This window comes from Taudactylus pleione, unplaced genomic scaffold (genome assembly GCF_031769625.1).
Source record: "Taudactylus pleione unplaced genomic scaffold, aTauple2 ptg000377l, whole genome shotgun sequence".
NCBI lineage: Eukaryota > Metazoa > Chordata > Amphibia > Anura > Myobatrachidae > Taudactylus > Taudactylus pleione.
The window spans coordinates 560,277-581,624 of NW_028284778.1; the positions used below are offsets into that span (position 1 = coordinate 560,277).

The 21,348-nt window shown below is 45.8% G+C and overlaps 1 protein-coding gene across 1 annotated transcript in view; it reads left to right on the forward strand.

Annotated features, from left to right (window-relative positions):
• Positions 1-20,771, forward strand: part of LOC148507970 (uncharacterized) — a 112,157-nt gene extending 91,386 nt beyond the window's left edge. The window contains exon 10 of the mRNA XM_088445055.1: positions 19,548-20,771. Coding sequence (XP_088301181.1) covers positions 19,548-20,755 — 1,208 coding nt within the window. The 3' untranslated portion in view covers positions 20,756-20,771. The remainder of the gene's footprint in view (positions 1-19,547) is intronic.
• The last annotated feature ends 577 nt before the right edge of the window (positions 20,772-21,348 follow it).

Genomic DNA, 21,348 nt, shown 5'->3' on the forward strand with positions numbered 1-21,348 from the left:
ACTTAAATATGTGTGTGTGTGGACATATATATTGGAAACCCCTCCCTGAGAATCCTGCGTTTGCCCCTGTTCGGGGGGCAGAGCTGTCAGCGCCGGCACCTCTGCTTCCTACAGCTGTAAAGAGCCGTGTCTCCAGACACTCCACTGAGTACGGGGAATGGATCTGCCCATCCCTAGTGAGGAGTGAATGGAAAGGGGAAGGAGATGTGATAACAGGAGAAGTGTCAGGAAGATCTCTTTGAGGTTCTACATGTTATAGCAGTAGTTCCAATCGGCCGGCTGATTAATACCCTAAAGAGATTATGCATGCAATGCCTTCTACATGATAACAGTTATAACATTGTCCTTTGATGGTTGAAAGTATAAGTGATAGTATTGTCTGGCCATTTGTATATTATTGCTTTGTATCTCCAGGAGTGTGCTCATTCCTTAATGCACTTAAGTGTCTATTTACTAAGCAGTGTTAGGAGACAGAGTGAAAAGTGATAAGGTGCCAGCCAATCAGCTTCCAACTATGATCTCACAGGCTGTGTTTGAAAAATGACAGTTGGGAGCTGATTGGCTGGCAACTTATCACTTTTCACTCTGTCTCCTAACACTGCTTGGTAAATAGACCCCTTAACATTATTACTCCCATTAGCAGTGAGCATTATAATTAGTGTGGGGTACTGTGTTAACGATCGGCACACTCCGGGAGATAACAGTGGCTTCTGCTGATGAATATGGTTACCCCATTTCAGTAAATAGACCAACTAGACTGCGCTGCTTTCAGACAGACCTATTTATTTTATGCTAATATATATTTGGAAAAAATACAGTTTTTAAATATAACAATTTAATGGGCTCCTTATTCTTTGTTTTACATGTGTGGTTATTATCACCTACTGTATTTGCAGAGTGATTAAGCTGTGAGAAGGGCACAAAGACAATAACCAGAAGAGTCTTGTAGAGATGCCGTCATGGAAACGTTAAGAATATACAAGGTCAGAAATGAAATTATGTTTATTAAAGTTAACTTTAGTGATTATTCATCTAGTGTATAGAGTGGTGAGAAAGTTTGTGAGTGTCACAGTGACTTTACTTATCTCTATTACTAACACAGGGACCTGACTGGGGAGGTGAGGGAGTCTGGGAGTGTCACAGGGACATCACTATTATCTCTATTACTAACACAGGGACCTGACTGGGGAGGTGAGGGAGTCTGGGAGTGTCACAGTGACATCACTCTTATCTCTATTAATAAAGTTGGGTACACACTTTTGCGATTGCAGGCTGGTCAGGTAAAACTGTCCCAATCAGCCGTGCAGTCTGTCCCCTTTGTGACCCCCTGTCAGCCGCGTACACACTATGCAGACATAGCACAGTGTATACGGGCTTCTATGGGATCGGGAGGTCAAACCGATAAATATTAAACCGTACATAAGATGCGACCTCCTGATCCCGACCGTTGCAGGAGCGTTAAAAGCCATTTATTGGCTAACGCACCTGCATCGGAACAGCATACACACCTATACAAACCAACGGCCTTTCTGTTGATATTGGATGAATGGCCCGATGATTGTATAGGTGTGTACCCAGCTTCACACAGGGACCTGACTGGGGAGGTGAGGGAGTCTGGGGGTATCACATTGATATCACTATTATCTCTATTACTATCACAGGAACCTGACTGGGGAGATGATGGAGTGTCACAATTACATCACTTTTATCTCTATTACTAACACAGGGACATAACTGGGGAGGTGAGTGAGTCTGGGAGTGTCACAGTGATATCACTATTATCTCTTACTAACACAGGGACCTGACTGGGGAGGTGAGGGGGTCTGGGAGTGTCACAGTGACATCACTCTTATCTCTGTTACTAACACAGGGACCTGACTGGGGAGGTGAGGAAGTCTGGGAGTGTCACAGTGACATCACTATTATCTCTATTACTAACACAGGGACCTGACTGGGGGAGGTGAGGGGGTCTGGGTGTGTCACAGTGATATCACTATTATCTCTATTACTAACACAGGGACCTGACTGGGGGAGGTGAGGTGGTCTGGGTGTGTCACAGTGATATCACTATTATCGCTATTACTAACACAGGGACCTGACTGGGGAGGTGAGGGAGTCTGGGAGTGTCACTGTGACATCACTCTTATCTGTATTACTAACACAGGGACCTGACTGGGGGAGGTGAGGGGGTCTGGGTGTGTCACAGTGATATCACTATTATCTCTATTACTAAAACAGGGACCTGACTGGAGAGGTGAGGGGGTCTGGGAGTGTCATAGTGACATCACTATTATCTCTATTACTAAAACAGGGACCTGACTGGGGAGGTGAGGGAGCCTGGGAGTGTCACAGTGACATCACTCTTATCTCTATTACTAACACAGGGACCTGACTGGAGAGGTGAGGGGGTCTGGGAGTGTCACAGTGACATCACTATTATCTCTATTACTAAAACAGGGACCTGACTGGGGAGGTGAGGGGGTCTGGGAGTGTCACAGTGACATCACTATTATCTCTATTACTAACACAGGGACCTGACTGGGGAGGTGAGGGAGTCTGGGAGTGTCACAGTGACATCACTCTTATCTCTATTAATAAAGTTGGGTACACACTTTTGCGATTGCAGGCTGGTCAGGTAAAACTGTCCCGATCAGCCGTGCAGTCTGTCCCCTTTGTGACCCCCTGTCAGCCGCGTACACACTATGCAGACATAGCACAGTGTATACGGGCTTCTATGGGATCGGGAGGTCAAACCGATAAATATTAAACCGTACATTAGATGCGACCTCCTGATCCCGACCGTTGCAGGAGCGTAAAAAGCCATTTATTGGCTAACGCACCTGCATCGGAACAGCATACACACCTATACAAACCAACGGCCATTCTGTTGATATTGGATGAACGGCCCGATGATTGTATAGGTGTGTACCCAGCTTCACACAGGGACCTGACTGGGGAGCTGAGGGAGTGTGGGAGCATCACATTGATATCACTATTATCATTATTACTAACACAGGGTCATGACTGGGAAGGTGAGGGAGTTTGGGAGTGTCGCAGTGACATAACTCTTATTTCTATTACTATCACAGGAACCTGACTGGGGAGATGATGGAGTGTCACAATGACATCACTCTTATCTCTATTACTAACACAGGGAGCTGACTGGGGAGGTGAGTGAGTCTGGGAGTGTCACAGTGATATCACTATTATCTCTTACTAACACAGGGACCTGACTGGGGAGGTGAGGGAGTCTGGGAGTGTCACAGTGTCATCACTATTATCTCTATTACTAACACAGGGACCTGACTGGGGAGGTGAGGGAGTCTGGGAGACAGGTTCCACCATTAGTGATGATGGTCTCTGAGATGTCCCCATAAGTCCAGTCAGAAACATTTATATAAAGGGTACACAGTTGCACATACAACTTATCCTCCTGATGAAGTCCAGCCAGTGGGCACGTGACGAAACACATTGAGGTGGTTCTGTGATGACCTACACCCTTTGCTGCCTGGAATATGCATTTGGCCCATAGCAGAAAAGCTCTATTTCCTGACTTTACATGTGTGTTTGGATATTGCATATTAAATGTTTTCTCTAGTTCATGGTGGCTTCCTCTGTATTAATAACCTGAATCTGAGTGGCAGGGTGGACATCAGGACAAAGTGAATTACGTCCTTGGTACGAGCACATGCACTTTATTCCTGGGACTATGGTTCTCTTTTGAACACTGAAAGTTCTCACAAGCACTCTGCACTTTACTTATTACAGTGCATTTATATCACGCACCTATATATTATATGGTGTGGTAATATACAGTGGGTGCTAATAAATAATGGTTTGTGGTATTAACACACAGATGTACAGTATATAGCTGCCCCCACAAAGGGGACCTGGGTTTCCACCACACTGAAATGTATCTAAAAATGGGAGCACTTATACACAGCTGCTGGTTTGAAATGAATGATACAATGTATTAAACAATAAAAAACATTTAAAATTGCAACATAAGTAAAGTAGGCAGGTGGGGAACTTCTATTAATTGTAGCCACAACTAGAAATGAATGCACTGTAATAAGCCTCCAATGATATCAGTGCACAAGTTAGTAGCAGACAGGACAGGTCATGGAGAGTAAGCAGCCAAGCAAACGTCAGTATATGTGAGTGCAGTTGTAATAATTCAGGGGGCTATTTACTAAGCCTTAGATGGAGATAAAGTATCAGCCAATCAGCTCCTAGCTGCCATGTCACAGGCTGTGTTTGAAAACTGACAGGAGGTAATTGGCTGATACTTTATCTCCATCCAAGGCTTAGTACATAGACCTGTCAGTCACAGCCAATGAGCAGGCAGGTGTCAGTATATTACCAGATGGCAGTTTGCTGCTCCAAGTTTATGTGCACACTTTGTAATGTTATAAATCATCACTAAGATACCTCAACAAATGCTTGGTTCTCCCAGTCCTTGTCTCTACCTTATATTAGTGGAGAATAGATCATTGCTGCTGCTAAATGCTGGCTGTAAAAGCGGCTTGCTATAAGTTGGCACAAAATGATGTGGATAGGGGCATGCTCACTTAGTCTTCATTCTAGCACCCTGCACCTGTCACAGCCCATGCAGTTCCTCTTTCCTGCCTGGGGTGTCACTCTCTGCTCGGGTGCTTCTAACACACACTGGTCTGCATATCAGAAGCTTGTTGCATCAGCTGAGTGTGCTAGAAGCACCAGAGCAGAGTGCGACACCCCAGGCAGGAAAGAGGAACTGCACGGGCTGTGACAGGTGCAGGTTGCTAGAATGAAGACTACTCACTGTGGATGACTATGCCGTAGGTAGAGGGACCTCTGCTCCTATTCCTCTGTATTTTCAGCCCATGGCGGTGCTATAGCAAGCCAGGAGACACTGCCAAACTCGCTGCCTTATACTTCCAGTTCCCGGCTTCCGGTTTGCGTTCCAAAGCTTGGATTTGAAACGTTTCTCTACCCGCAGAGATTTCATCGGATGGTAGATCACAGGTTGCTGGAGCAGCAATATATACCTCAAGCGGAATCAGTTATTGGCTGCCAATTAGCTTAATAGGTGTAATCATTTCCATGTCTCATTGGAATATCCCTATGGCACCATTCCAGTGTTGTTGCACACCTATCAATAATTATATATCCACAATGCTAAGAAAATATTTCACCTTGAGATAATCGGGATCCTCTAGGAAGAGACCTGCAGAAAATAATCTCAACAAATACAGATTATTTTGTATGTTTTGTATAATTCTTTTAAATCACTTTTTAAGAAATATGTTAGACTGTATTCCCTTAATTTAAGGACTTTCCAAAGATTGAGTCATATTATAAGGATTAAGCGCCGGTCACTATTAGTGTTGTAGATGTAGATATATATATATATATATATATATATATATATATATAGTGCCGGTTCTAGACATTCTGGAGCTCAGGGCAAAAGTTTCCTTTGGCGCCCCGAGCTTGGGGGCGTGTCTTAATTGGAGGCGTGGCACTGGTTAAAAAAAAAAGATACAAACAAAATAAAATACAAAATGTGATTCCGCTCGCACTGTACAGGGAGGGCACCATTTACCAGAGGAGGAGGAGGCCGTGTGCATTGGAGGGGCGCCATTAGCATTACTCACAAGCCTCTGTAGGGAAAAGTAAACTAAATAATGGAAATGTAAAACTTAGGTGAAGGTAAGGCAGGGAGAGAATAAATGTGGTGCCAAAACCTGTCCCTACACAGAGCTGTACACAAATAGACACACGTTCCTTGTCACACGCAGAGTCCCAAGTTCCTCTTATTTAGAAGAAAACCAGTCCAACTACAATATATAGTAAAGCACACTGTCCCATGCATTGCTGCATACCAGGCTGTAATTGAAGACTTAGGAGTCAATCCAATTACTTGCAATGTACTTGCGTGTGCCGTGACAGCGGGCCCGCCTGCAAGCAGCACAGATTCGCTTAGAAGTGCTCGCAGCCCCATAGGGCTCCAAGCTAATTTAAGCGAATTTGGAGCAGGCTGAGAAGGGTTTTTAGCGCTGTTGCAATGGCAACTCGCACCCTTCACATGTAATTGGATTGACCCCCTGTATATCATTGTACCTAGATGCAGAGACCTGTCTTAATATACACAATAGGAATAGCTTCTACATTATGCCTTGTTCAATACTAAACATTCATGAAAAGCTTCTAAATGGATATCCATGACACATTTCTACAATGTAGTAAACCTAGCAAATGTACATTGATAGATCATTTAGAAAATCATTGTGCATTGCCTGAATACTACAGAGCTTTGTACATTATACCATACTGCCGAGTGCTGATCAAATGTATACATATAGCCTTTCTCCTGAGCCTTAGTGACAGCACTTCTGCTAAAGGGCAGCTATAGATTGTCTGTGTGGATTTAAGTTGAAGGATTCATTATTATTATTAATCATTATGAGAAATAACTCACACTGTCTCTCAGTGGAGTCAAGCAGGGCCAGGAACTGCAGCACTGCCACGGGTGGAGGCAGCGGCTGTCACAGGGAGCAGGGACCGGAGTTGCAGCACTGCCACGGGTGGAGGCAGCGGCTGTCACAGGGAGCAGGGACCGGAGCTGCAGCACTGCCACGGGTGGAGGCAGCGGCTGTCACAGGGAGCAGGGACCGGAGCTGCAGCACTGCCACGGGTGGAGGCAGCGGCTGTCACAGGGAGCAGGGACCGGAGCTGCAGCACTGCCACGGGTGGAGGCAGCGGCTGTCACAGGGAGCAGGGACCGGAGCTGCAGCACTGCCACGGGTGGAGGCAGCGGCTGTCACAGGGAGCAGGGACCGGAGCTGCAGCACTGCCACGGGTGGAGGCAGCGGCTGTCACAACTTTTCTTCTAATTCATAACCCTATTGAGCAGGGACTGTAGCTGATGAGTAAGCGATGTGAGAACGCGTAGTGCCACACCCACTGCCGAGCTACTGCTGCTCCCAGGCTTCGTGATCTGGGTCTCCTATCCCCTGCGCTCACAGTCCCAGTGACGTCATCGTAGCCGGTGTCCACTTCTGGCATTTTGGGACTCCCAGGATGCCAGGCGCGGCCGCGACAACTCGGGGTGTAAAGCAACGGCATTCTGGGGCAGTGGGAGGGAATGAGTATCCATGACAGTGGCGCCGTGGTGGTCTCTGATGGTGGTGCTGCAGCAGGCAGGCGCCGTCTAGTTAAATGGCGCTGGTAGGGACACTTCGACTGCGCCCTCAGGTAGACGCGCCCCGGGCAATTGCCCTGCTTGCCCGCCCCTAGAACCGCCACTGTATGTATGTGTATATATATATATATATATATATATATATATATATATATATATGAGTGTGTGTATTTGTGTGTGTGTATATATTTATATTTATGTGTGTGTATTTGTGTGTGAGTTTGTTTTAGTGAACAGAAACCGGAAAAAATTTACTTTGTCCCAATTCATGAACCATGTCCCCTTTACTAGCGAATGTATGTACAGATAGAATAGGAGATGTATTTGTACTATAGACCCTTCTTCTGATGTGCACCATTACAGGCAATTACAGATAGGAGCATAAAGTAGATAGTAATTAAGGTTTTAACAAATACCAAAGTGACTTTCTGCTGTATAAACATAGAGCACCTGTGTGTGTGTCTAATACACTGATCTTCTCTTTAAACTGATTTACTGATAATCTGACATTATTATTGTGTTTTATTGTTTTGTGGGTTATTTAGGGCAAAGAACTGACTAATATAAAAGAAGAAAATGTAGAGGGAGAAGAAGAGACGTCTATGAGGGGTGATCAGCAGTGTAAGGAGGAGGAAATCCCTACAGCTATCAGCACAGGTGAGTAATAATCACTAAGTACAGAACAGTCACATATTCTCCTTGTTCTGTCACTACAGCACTCTCTTATCCTACACCCTCCTCTGTCACTACAGCACTCTCTTATCCTACACCCTCCTCTGTCACTACAGCCATCTCTTATCCTACACCCTCCTCTGTCACTCCATCAATCTCTTATCCTACACCCTCCTCTGTCACTACAGCCATCTCTTATCCTACACCCTCCTCTGTCACTACAGCCATCTCTTATCCTACACCCTCCTCTGTCACTACAGCCATCTCTAATCCTACACCCTCCTCTGTCACTACAGCACTCTCTTATCCTACACCCTCCTCTGTCACTACAGCAATCTCTTATCCTACATCCTCCTCTGTCACTACAGCCATCTCTTATCCTACACCCTCCTCTGTCACTACAGCAATCTCTTATCCTACACCCTCCTCTGTCACTACAGCCATCTCTTATCCTACACCCTCCTCTGTCACTACAGCCATCTCTAATCCTACACCCTCCTCTGTCACTACAGCACTCTCTTATCCTACACCCTCCTCTGTCACTACAGCAATCTCTTATCCTACATCCTCCTCTGTCACTACAGCCATCTCTTATCCTACACCCTCCTCTGTCACTACAGCACTCTCTTAACCTACACACTCCTCTGTCACTACAGCAATCGCTTATCCTACACCCTCCCCTGACAATACAGCCATCTCTTATCCTACCTCCTCCTCTGTCACTACAGCCATCTCTTATCCTACACCTTCCTCTGTCACTACAGCACTCTCTTAACCTACACACTCCTCTGTCACTACAGCCATCGCTTATCCTACACCCTCCCCTGTCACTACAGCCATCTCTTATCCTACCTCCTCCTCTGTCACTACAGCCATCTCTTATCCTACACCCTCCTCTGTCACTACAGCAATCTCTTATCCTACACCCTCCTCTGTCACTACAGCCATCTCTTATCCTACACCCTCCTCTGTCACTACAGCACTCTCTTATCCTACACACTCCTCTGTCACTACAGCAATCTCTTATCCTACACCCTCCTCTGTCACTACAGCCATCTCTTATCCTACACCCTCCTCTGTCACTACAGCCATCTCTTATCCTACACACTCCTCTGTCACTACAGCCATCTCTTATCCTACACCCTCCTCTGTCACTACAGCCATCTCTTATCCTACACACTCCTCTGTCACTACAGCAATCGCTTATCCTACACCCTCCCCTGTCACTACAGCCATCTCTTATCCTACCTCCTCCTCTGTCACTACAGCCATCTCTTATCCTACACCTTCCTCTGTCACTACAGCCATCTCTTATCCTACACACTCCTCTGTCACTACAGCCATCTCTTATCCTACACCCTCCTCTGTCACTACAGCCATCTCTTATCCTACACACTCCTCTGTCACTACAGCAATCGCTTATCCTACACCCTCCCCTGTCACTACAGCCATCTCTTATCCTACCTCCTCCTCTGTCACTACAGCAATCTCTTATCCTACACCCTCCTCTGTCACTACAGCCATCTCTTATCCTACACTCTCCTCTGTCACTACAGCCATCTCTTATCCTACACCCTCCTCTGTCACTACAGCAATCTCTTATCCTACACCCTCCTCTGTCACTACAGCCATCTCTTAACCTACACCCTCCTCTGTCACTACAGCAATCTCTTATCCTACACTCTCCTCTGTCACTACAGCACTCTCTTATCCTACACCCTCCTCTGTCACTACAGCACTCTCTTATCCTACACTCTCCTCTGTCACTACAGCAATCTCTTATCCTACACCCTCCTCTGTCACTACAGCACTCTCTTATCCTACACCCTCCTCTGTCACTACAGCCATCACTTATCCTACACTCTCCTCTGTCAGTACAGACTAATAAGAACAATGTATCTGCCCAGTGTGGGAGTCAGAAGCCATCAGCCCCTACTATACTCCTGCTCTCCCCCTCACATCACATCACTGTGTGTTACAGAGCCCCACACTCTCTGGTGTATTGGTGCATACACACGGTCGGATGTGTCAGATGAACGATTTGAAAGATTTCTGACTGCATTAAAATGAATGGAATTGTCCAAATCTTACTGCAAACACATCAGATGTCGTTATCTGACAAGCGAGAACGTTCATCGTTCATCTGACAAACATGTCAGATATGTCAGATTTTTCTTCAGATATGAATGATTGAACGATTTTTAAAATCGTTATTGTACAGATCTGAAAGAAAATCTGACCATGTGTATGCACCATATCTCATACATGAGGAGCCATCAGCATCTACAGCATTATACTCCTGCTCTCCTCCTCACATCATGTCACTGTGTGTTACCAGCCCAGAGATCTGACCAGTCTCCTCCCCACACTCTCTGGTGTATCTCATACCTCAGGAGCCATCAGCCCCTATTATACTCCTGCTCTCCTCCTCACATCATGTCACTGTGTGTTACCAGCCCAGAGATCTGACCAGTCTCCTCCCCACACTCTCTGGTGTATCTCATACCTCAGGAGCCATCAGCCCCTATTATACTCCTGCTCTCCCTCTCACATCATGTCACTGTGTGTTACCAGCCCAGAGACCTGACCAGTCTCCTCCCACACTCTGGTGATTCTCCTATCAGTACAAGTGCCATCGCTGTAGAGATTCCATCACTAAGCATTGGGATGATACCCTGTGTGACATTATCCTCCCTGTGTAGTATCACATGTGAACACCCATTATCTCCCTTGTGTAATAATTCCTCAGTATGTTACATGGAGGCTTTGCACTCACATATATTAGTGTAATTTATGCAAGATTGAGGTTAGTAGTGCAATAGGCTTTATTACAGGGATACAGGAGCAGTGGCTGGAGGAATAGGAATAGGTGATTACAGATAAAGTTATAATTAATAATGTAACAAGTCTCTGTCGGTTTTGGTAAAATTTGTTGACATTTAGAATGTTGACAGGCGGCATGGTGACCATGTGGTTTTCCACTACGGAGGTGAACGTTCCTGATACTGTTAAACCTAATCCTAACTGCAGCCTAACTCTAACCCTAAAATCGTCCAAAAATCGCCTTTCGACATTCTACTTTTTACATTCATGCAATGTCGGCATTCAGACCATGTTGCTATGCTCGTGTCGATGTCTTGAATTTCGACATTATGAATATATACCGTCTAAGATATATAAACAGTAACAGGTGGTCCAAGTTTTTGCAAGCCAGATGGAATAAGCAGAAATAACCAGGTTCTGTGGTGATAGATAAGAACTGAATAACAGGTGGTCCAGGTCTTTGCAGAGCAGGATACAAGTAACAAATATAAGCAGATTCTAATATGTAGTTTCTAGTCTTCAAGCTGGGGCAGACAGGGGGCAGGGCATCTGTCAAAAAAGGGCACTTCAGCACGCGCCTAAAAAAAAGGGGAGTGGTCTCTCAGTAAAGGGGGCGTGTCCTTGAGCTGCACCTTTTTTATCACTGCAGGTGACTTGTCCAGCACTCACTGAGATAGTGGTATTGCCCCCAAGCTCTCCCTGCAATGTGAATAGATGGCTGTGTGCATGCGTCCGGCATCTACTCACTCACCGGTGATTGTTTTTCGCCGGCACTTCCCAACCCCACATGACACTGTGTCCCACGGGTGGGGACGGCTGTTTTTAGTGGGGCGCTGCCATAAGGGTGGAGAGCATTTCAGCACTTACAAATCGGGCAGGCCACAGCGCCCCGCTAATACAACCTAGCGTGACTGCTAGTTTCTTCTTCAGGGTCCATAGGCTCCACAGAACACCTTGGGGGTGTAGGCGATGGCTTGGATATCCGGGCACCACGCAGTTAAACTTTTCAGCTTTCAGGATGCACTGGGCCACTCTCCCTATACACCGAGTCAGAGGCACCTCAGTTCGTTTGGTGCCCAGCCGAGTCGGGTCACTGTTATCGCAGTGGGGCTGCTTAGCCCCAAAAGCTATTTTATTTTACGATTTGGTAGTGTTTAACTATCTTTAGAGCACGCAGCAGCAGACTGTCCAGAGGATGTCTGCGCTGACGCTCCGTCACCCCGCCGGCGCCGCGACGCCAGTACCGATCTGGGGATCTTGAGGGGACCCGAGGGTCCGTGCTAGCTGGGCCCCTCGGATTTCCCAGACTGCTGCCGAAGGCATGGGGACAGGTAAGGCGATGACCCGCATATTAGCAGTCTTGCCTCCGGTCTCAGGAGACAGACCGGAGACGCTGAGGTGGACGCAAGCCTCTCATACCCCGTGCTTCCACTAGACCACCAGGGACATTATTGGTGCGGGAAGCCAGTGTCCCAGTCGTTAATATTCAGCCAGGGGAGACGGCCTTCCCTGTTTTAGCGGCTTCTCCCCTCAGCTCTAGTGCGCTTTTCCACTGCGGTCTGGCTTTGCTGAGCTGTTCTCCCACTAAGCCACGCCCCCTCTGAGGTCTCCAGTGGCCATTTTCTTGGATGGTACATTGCAGATCTCCCAGGATAGTGTGTGGTACAGTCCCCCTGCATACCTCACCGTCGGTTTGGTGTATACAGTGCTATAGCCTCCCCAGACACTGAATCTGGGCAGTTGAATGTAGTGCCATTTTGCAGTATATTTTCTGCATGATATGTGACTTATGCTAGCGCTGAGTCTTTTTCTCCTATCTGTCAGCATATATCTATACCTCTCCTCTAATTCTGAATACAGGTGTAGTTAAGGTGGTTCTTTTACCTCACATATTTAAAAGATAATATCACATACTGTTGTGTGCTGCACTGTGCCATATTTAGGCAAAATGCTCCTGCAGCTTACCCAAGCATCAGTCAGGACCAGTGTGTTTTAATCTGACTATTACCTTAACATACTGGTGTTTTCGGGGTTTTTCCTGTACCTCACATTTATAGAACTAAGTATTTATGAGGTTTTGTCTCATACAATCGTTGCTGTGTGCCATATTCGGGTGGTGTGCTCCTGCTGCCTACCCAGGCTTAAGACATGACCAGTATATTGCATTCCTACTAGTATCCTACATAAACAGTGGTTGCATTATACCCAGTGCCATATAGTGTGCCGTTTACTCAGCAGCTATGTTTAGCAAAGGCAGGAGTATCAACAGGCATCTGCTCCCATACTGCTATTATGTTAGTTATGTGTGGCAGACATAAGTGAGGAGAGTTTGATTAGGATGGCCCTGGGCCACTATTACGGTCCGCCTAGCGGATTCAGCTGTAATTCCCCCTTTGGGGTTATTGCAGCAGGCCGTAATCCCCCCTTTTGGGGGTGGCCACAACAGTTTAAGGCAATACAAGTACCTCCTGTACCCTCACCATGGGTAGACGTACTCTCTCTAGCTCAGTGCAGAGTCTGGTGAGTACATCTAATGCCTTTCACACCAAGGCCCGTTTTCAATTAGTTTTGCACATGCGATACTTTTTCGCATGTCGCACTTTGCCGACTTTGCGTGTTTTAGCCGCAGAAACTTATCGGACGCGCACCTGCTGTTCGCCGTATTCACTCCCAAAGGACGCGAAAACACGTCACCCGGCGAAACTGTAACCCACCGAAAAGTGTTGGTAGAATTGGGGAAAATCAGCATGACACCCCTCAAAAGATGCAGTAACATTGGGGATCAATCTAGTTGTCCCCGATTAGCCCTACTGAAGCTATTTGGGGTACGTAAGTGCTGTGAAGTGCTCCAAAATAGCGGCTTTGCACATGTGGTGAAGAATAGCATTAAGCAGTTTTTTGGGATAAAAATAAGTTGTCCTGTCAAATTTGGGGTACTTGAAAATGGTGCAAGCATAGTTAAAAATCGCAAGTCAAGTTTTAAGTGCTGCAAAAAACGCACCTTCAGCAAACACCTGCAATAAAAAAAAACACCTCCCCCATACTTGCAGACCCCCCCCAAAGGTCTATTTCCCTAGTTTTTGCATTGTACCCCCTTTGTACTTTTTCGCACCCATTTTCAAAGTGCTTTTTTGGGGTGTTCCCCTCTCTTTTTTTTTGGACACCGTTATCCTTTGGGGGCCTGTCCAAAGGGGGCCTGTCCAAAGGGCCTGTCCAAAGGGTGCACCGTTATCCTTTGCACCCCAAAACCGCAATTCTGCACTTTTTTCCACCGGGTATTCATAGGAGAAACTTTAACGCCTATTACATTGCATTGACTTTCCGCGTACGCGAAAAGTCTTTGCAATTGAATACGGCGATACTTTTCCGCCTGGCGAAATGACGTCATCCGTTATACTTTTTCGCGGATTGTGACTTTTCAGTTGTAAGGATGAGAAGCCCCCCACCCAGTAAACCTTTACACGTTTTGTGTTATCATCAAAAGATGCTGACCTCTATAACCCCCGACTCCCTTCCGGAGGAGGATGAGAGTGGGTAAAAAATTTACATTCCTGCTTTGGTGAGAGCTGTCGGATCTATCTTATTAATAGAAGATGATGAGCCAGCCAATATGGGGATTACCCCCTGCGGTGGATTCCCATATTACGAGTTTAATTACAGGCGCAACGTTGCCTATTCCTACAATCCTATGGATAGGAAGGTGGAAGCTTGCCTGAAATCAATGTACTCCTTTTTCAGGGGCTTTTGCCTGTCCAACCATGGCTATCGCAGAGGTAGCTAAAGCTATAGAGAGCTGGGCTGATGCACTTGAAGACTTTTTTCACTCAGAAGCTTCTGGGGATCAGAGGTCTTTTGCTGCTCGCATTCGAAATGCAGCTTCCTATGTTGGAGAAACTACATTGGATGCCTAGCCTCCAGAGTTTCGGCCGTGACTGTATCTGCCCACCGTACCATGTAGCTGAGCTCTTGGAAGGCCTTGAAGGGTTACCCTATAATAGGGAGATCTTGTTTGGCCCTGACCTTGACAGGATTGTAGCAACATTGGCAGCATCAAAAGCGGCATTCCTGCCTTCAGCTACTTCTAGTACAAGACCTAGGACTACATCTTTTAAGTCCTTTTGTCCTCAAGCAAAGTCTAAAGGCAAGTCCTTCCTTGGCAGTTGGCCTCCGCGTGGGCCGTCGTACCCAGGACCAAGCAGACCTGGATCTAAACCCGAGGATAAACCCTCAGCCTGACAGGACAGGCTTCCATCGGGGGGATCCCAGAGTGGGAGTTCAACTTCTTCAGTTCGCCCAGTGCTGGTTTCACACCATCACGGATGCTTGGATAGGAGACGTGGTCTCTCACGGGTATGCCCTCTCCTTTCTCAGTTGGCTTCCCCACCTGTTTTACTACACAGGCCCTCCTTCAGACCCGATCCGGGCCTTACAAATCCAGAATATACTGTCCTTGCTGCAAGCAGGGGTAATTATGTCAGCCCCACTATCTCAGCGAGGGACGGGTTATCATTATACTCTTTCTGGTTCAGAAGCTGAATGGGTCTCATCTGCCTATCCTCAACCTTGAACAGATTCCTAAAGGTGCCAAGGGTCAGGATAGCTACCCTACGCTACATCATCCTATCTATGGAGCCTGGTGGACTTTATGGTATCGCTGGATATTCAGGACAAGTACCTACATGTACTTATAGCGCCCTGTCATCAGCGGTATCTCCGGTTTGCTATACTACAGCAACACTTCCAATTTCAGGCTCTGCCCTTTGGACTGTCCACAGCTCCACCGGTGTTTACCAGAATTATGGCTATCATGGCAGCCCACCTACGTGGTCAGAGTATCCGACTGGTACCGCATCTGGACGATCTCCTGCTCTTAGCAGGATCCCCAGAGGTGCTTCAAAGTCATCTACAGCTAACCATTACTTTCCTTCACAAGCACAGAAGGTTAATCGGCTGGAAAAAGTCCTCCTTGAATCCCTCACAGAGCATGATTCATCTGGGAGCCCTGCTGGATTTTCAGGATCAGAGAACAAAGACTGATCCTCGCCAGGTGGAACGGTTTACCCCATTGGATCAAGGCTCAGGCGATGATGTTCTCTTCGGAGGTGCATCTGTCTCTGTCTTGGTGACTTCAGCCATCTCATCTAATAAACAGCACCCCTTTTGGATCCCAGACTGGGTACTCCTAACAATGGTTAACAGTCTCCGGGGCTGGGGTGCAATGACCGGTCTGCACTCCTTTCAGGGCCGTCCAACATCAATCAAAACAACCCAGCCAATTAACATATTGGAACTTCGAGCTGTCTACAGGGCCCTCAAATTGGCCCAGCACATACTTCACGGAAAACCTGTACAGGTTGAGTCCGACAAGGTCACTACAGTGGCTTACATCAGTCATCAAGGAGACACTCGAAGTCGGGCAGCAATGACCGCAGTGTCACACTTTCTGACATGGGCCGAGGGTCCCCTCCCGACCATCTCTGCAGTGTTCATTCCGGGAGTTCTCAATTGGGATGCAGACTTCCTCAGCTGTCATGACGTGCATCCCGGGGAATGGTCTCTTCACCAACAGGTATTTCAACTCTTAGTGAGCAGATGGGGCCTCCCACAGATGGACATCATGGCTTCCCGACACCACAGTGTACGGGTCCAGAACTAGAGATGCCGAAGCAACCTTCGTAGATGCATTGCCAGTGTAGGGGACCTTCCAGTTTGCATACATGTTCCCTCCGGTCTCCCTTCTTCCTCAAGATCTTTGGAAGTTCAAACATGACGGAGGTACTGTCCTGCTGGTGGCTCCAGCTTGACTCAGACGTCACTGGTATTCATATCTTCGGAGTCTCTCCATCGACACTTTGTTCCTGCTGCCTCAACATCCGGACCTGTTGTCTCCGGGTCCTTGTCTTCACCCAGAACTGGGTCGTCTGTCTTTGACTGCGTGGCTCTTCAGACATCCCTCCTAAGGTCCAAAGTATTCACCAGCTCTGTAGTAAATACTATTCTCGGAGCGCATAAGCCAGCCTCTGCTCCGATCTGTCACAAGAGTGTGGCATACCTATTTTCAGTGGTGTCATCCTAGAGGTTACGATCCTCTGGTGTTTCGAATACCTAGGATTTTGGCTTTCCTCCAGGCGGGACTGGTTCTTGGTCTCCGCCTAGCCTCCCTGAAGGTGCATGTCTTTGCCATTTCAGTTTGGTTTTAACAGAGGATTGCTCCTCTTCCAGATATACGCACATTCCTGCAAGGTGTCCTCCGGATTCAGCCTCCCTTTGTCCCTCCAGTGGCTCTTTGGGACCTGGCTGTGGTCCTTCGGGCCCTCCAGGGCCCTCCATTTGAACCCCTGACTTCAGTGAATCTCAAATGGTTAGCAGCTAAGACTGTTTGTTTTTTATTCTGGCCATAGCTTCCACTAGAAGAGTGTCAGACATAGGGGCGCTTTCCTGTCGCTCCCCATTTATGATATGTCACCAGGACAGGGCGGTACTTCGGACTCGCCCTGGGTTCGTTCCTAAGGTGGTTTCTAGTTTCCACATTAATGAGGAGATTATTGTACCGGCCTTTCAGTCTCCAGACCTCTCGGCAGGTGAGGCCTCTTTAGATGTGGTACGGGCCCTCAGGATCTATGTGGAACGTACCAGTTCCCTTCGGAAATTAGACTCCTTGTTTGTTCTCTACGGTTTTCACAAGAAGGGATGGCCAGCCACTAAACTTTGGCTAGATGGCTTTTCATGACGATCTCTGAGGCTTATACTCATGAGGGCCTTCCAGTGCCGCCCTCTGTTACTACTCAAGCTACTCGGTCTGTGGGTCCTTCGTGGTCAGCTCGCCGTGGCGCCTCGGCTCTTCAGCTCTGTAAGGCGGCCACATGGTCTTCTGTTCAGACCTTTCTGAGGTATTATGCATTTGATACCTTTTGCCTCTCAGGATGCTTCCATTGGGCAGCGGATTCTCCTCTCTGCACAGGAGCATCCCCACCCTTAAAGGGACTGCTTTGGGACATCCCAAAGGTCTCCCTGTGGAGCCTATGGACCCTGAAGTAAAAAATGAGAGATGGTAAGAGCTTACCTTTGTTATCTCTCTTTCTACGAAGTTCATAGGGTCCACAGGTCACCCACCCTGATGCACCTGTTTTTCAGATGGGCTTCGCTCATGACGCTTCTGTGTGAGAATGTGATTCTTGAGTGCTCCAGACATTCTTCTCTCTTTTATCCTCCTTCGGCTTACTATGAAACTGAGGTGCCTCTGGCCCGGTGGCGGGGTATAGGAGGGGACCCAGTGCATCCTGGGAGTAAAAGCTTAACTGCGTGGTGCCCGGATGACTGCCTTACCTATACCCCAAGGTCTCCCTGTGGACCCTATGGACTTCGTAAAAAGAGAGATAACAAAGGTAAGTTCTTATCAGATCTCTCATTTTGTTGCTTCTGTGTGTTATAATTATGCAAAATAAGATTCACATTTTGAAAAAAAAGACGCTGGAGTCGCACAGGACCTGGCGTGCTGAGAGGGTGCGACTGTAGCAGCAGTATAAAAGGACACATCTGTATAGAGGCTGCTGCACTGTGTTTTGTTCGCTACTTTTTCGCTTCAAATTGAGTATGGTTCTAACTATCACGCGCGTCCCCGCATTCAATTTCAAATCGGCAGAAACAGGATGCGGCAAAGCTCAAACAGGCGAAAAATCCTGAAGTTTTTGGGGAAATCCACCAGATACCCCCCAAAAGATGCTCTGACTTGGGGGATCACTATGGTTACCTCCGAATTGCCCTTCTGAAAGTATTTGAGGTTTTAAACGGGCTCAATGGGTGCTAAATAGCGTCTTTGCATAGGTGGTGAAGAATAGCATTTTGAAGATTTTTTTAGGTGAAAATAACTCCCATCAAAATTGGGGTACATGAAATTGAGTGTAGGCATATTTTGAAGTTGCTAATGTGACGTTTAAAAAAACATGAAAAATCCACCTGCCGCAAACACCTGCAATCTTAAAAACACCTGCCGCATACTTAGGGACCCCCCTGGAGTCTATTTTGCTAGTGTATAACTTTGTATCCTAACCTTTGTTTTTTTTTCACCCCTAAAATGAAAGTACTTTTTTGGGGTCAGTTTAAGTATTTTTAAAAACATTTTGGACACAGTTTACCTTTGGCCTTTGGGGGGGGGGGGGGGGCTGTCCAAAGGGTGCTGAGTGGTTTTCCCACGTTTGCAACCCGAATCTGCACTTTTTTCACCTACTATTCATCAGCGAAACTTTTTCGCCAGGTCCATTGCATTGACTTTCCGCTAAGTCGAAAAGTATTTGGAATTGAATATGGGGATAAGTTGAAACCGACGAAAATTATGTGATTGGCGAAAAGTATCGCCGAAACTTACTTTTCGCTTCTAATTGATACTGCCCTTAGTGTCAGCTGCAAAACTTAAATTGTAAACTCATGGCTAGAACTTGCTGCAACTTTAGCATGTCCTGTACTGTTTGCACATATATAATGGTAATAAGTTTTTACTTTTACCAAATAATTTTCTTTAATTGACTAATATTTAAAAAAAATGCTCCCTTGTATAAAAACAAGATATCTATTACTATACATTTATTTCCAGCACAAGGACGTGATAGCAGGAGCACCTCTGATGGATATCCCATTTTGTTTTCAGATTTTAAAATAGAAGATGACAACATCAAAGGAAATTCTTCTAGAGAAAACCCCCTTACCCTAAATATGCATGGCGTACGTCACAGTGCTGATGTGTCACCTGATCCCTCTGATAATGAGGAATGTTCTACTGATGACTCTGATATTGCTTCCTGTAGTACAAGTCGCAAAGTATTTCCCTGTTCTGAATGTGATAAATGTTTTCTACATAAGTCGCGCTTAGTTACACATGAGAGAACTCACACAGGTGAGAGACCATTTCCTTGTACTGAATGTGGGAAATGTTTTATACATAAATCAGAGCTTGTTGTACATGAGAGAACTCACACAGGTGAGAGGCCATTTCCATGTTCTGAATGTGGGAAATGTTTTATACGTAAATCAGGGCTTGCTGCACATGAGAGAACTCACACAGGGGAGAGGCCATTGCCATGTTCTGAATGTGGGAAATGTTTTAAATATAAATCAGAGCTTGCTTTACATCAGAGAATTCACACAGGAGTGAAACCCTTTCCATGTTCTGAGTGTGAGAAATGTTTTACATTTAAATCAGGTCTTCTAAAACATAAGAGAACTCACACAGGTGAGAAGCCATTTCCATGTTCTGAATGTGGGAAATGTTTTAAATATAAATCAGGTCTTCTAAAACATCAGAGAATTCACACAGGAGTGAAACCCTTTCCATGTTCTGAGTGTCAGAAACGTTTTACATTTAAATCAGGTCTTCTAAAACATCAGAGAACTCACACAGGTGAGAAGCCATTTCCATGTTCTGAATGTGGGAAAAGTTTTAAATATAAATCAGGACTTACTAGACATCAGACAATTCACACAGGTGCAAATCGGTTTCCATGCTCTGAGTGCGGGAAATGTTTAAGATCAAAATACGCTCTTCTTGTACATCAGCGAACTCACACAGGAGAGAAACCCTTTCCATGTTCCGAGTGTGAGAAACGGTTTACATTGAAAGCAGATCTTTGTAATCATCTGAGAACTCACACGGGTGAGAAACCGTTTCCATGTTCTGAGTGTGGGAAATGTTTTTCCAATAAATCAGAACTAAATAGACATCAGCTAAGTCACACCGGTGAGAAACAATTTCGATGCTCTGAGTGTGGGAAATGTTTTTTCATTAAATCAAAACTTAATAGACATCAGCTAAGTCACACAGGTGAGAAACATTTTCGATGCTCTGAGTGTGGGAAATGTTTTTCCATTAAATCAGAACTAAATAGACATCAGCTAAGCCACACAGGTGAGAAACAATTTCGATGCTCTGAGTGTGGGAAATGTTTTTTCATTAAATCACAACTTAATAGACATCAGCTAAGCCACACAGGTGAGAAACAATTCCCATGTTCTGAGTGTGAGAAGTGTTATACACATAAACATCATCTTGTTAGACACCAGAAAATCCACACACAAGTGTAATACAATATCCATGAGATGGTGGTCATAAAACAGGCTGGCTGCAAAGAAAAGTTGCCATTATATATAATATATTCTATCCTATAATGTCATCACTGATTTATTGTGGTTACGCAAAATATTTACAAGCAATTATCTAATTATTATCCACAAAGGTGTAATATGTGTCATTAACCTAAGACTCCGACAATTGCTTGAGTGCAATGTATTGTAGATCCTCTTATTCTATTAATCTGTGGGATATAGTCGATAGTAGTAATTCTGTAACCTGTTCCTATGAGTTGTTTTTTTTTACAAAGCTACGAAATTATTAAGCCAAGGTGCAAATGCAATTTATGGTTATATTTTAATATATACGAGGGTTGTCCAAAAAGTAATGCCTAAATGCTCATAACTCTGAAATAATATGCAATATTTATTCGAAACTTTGTCAGTTTGTAGTTTAATATGTCTGCCAGCTATATGTGTATTTTTGTTTAGGTAGTCCAAGAAATACCATGGAATCCAAGATGAAACAAAGAGCCGTCATTGACTTTCTGGAAAAAGAAGGCTGCAGTGCTACAGAAATCCACAGAAGATTGAAAAAAGTGAATGGT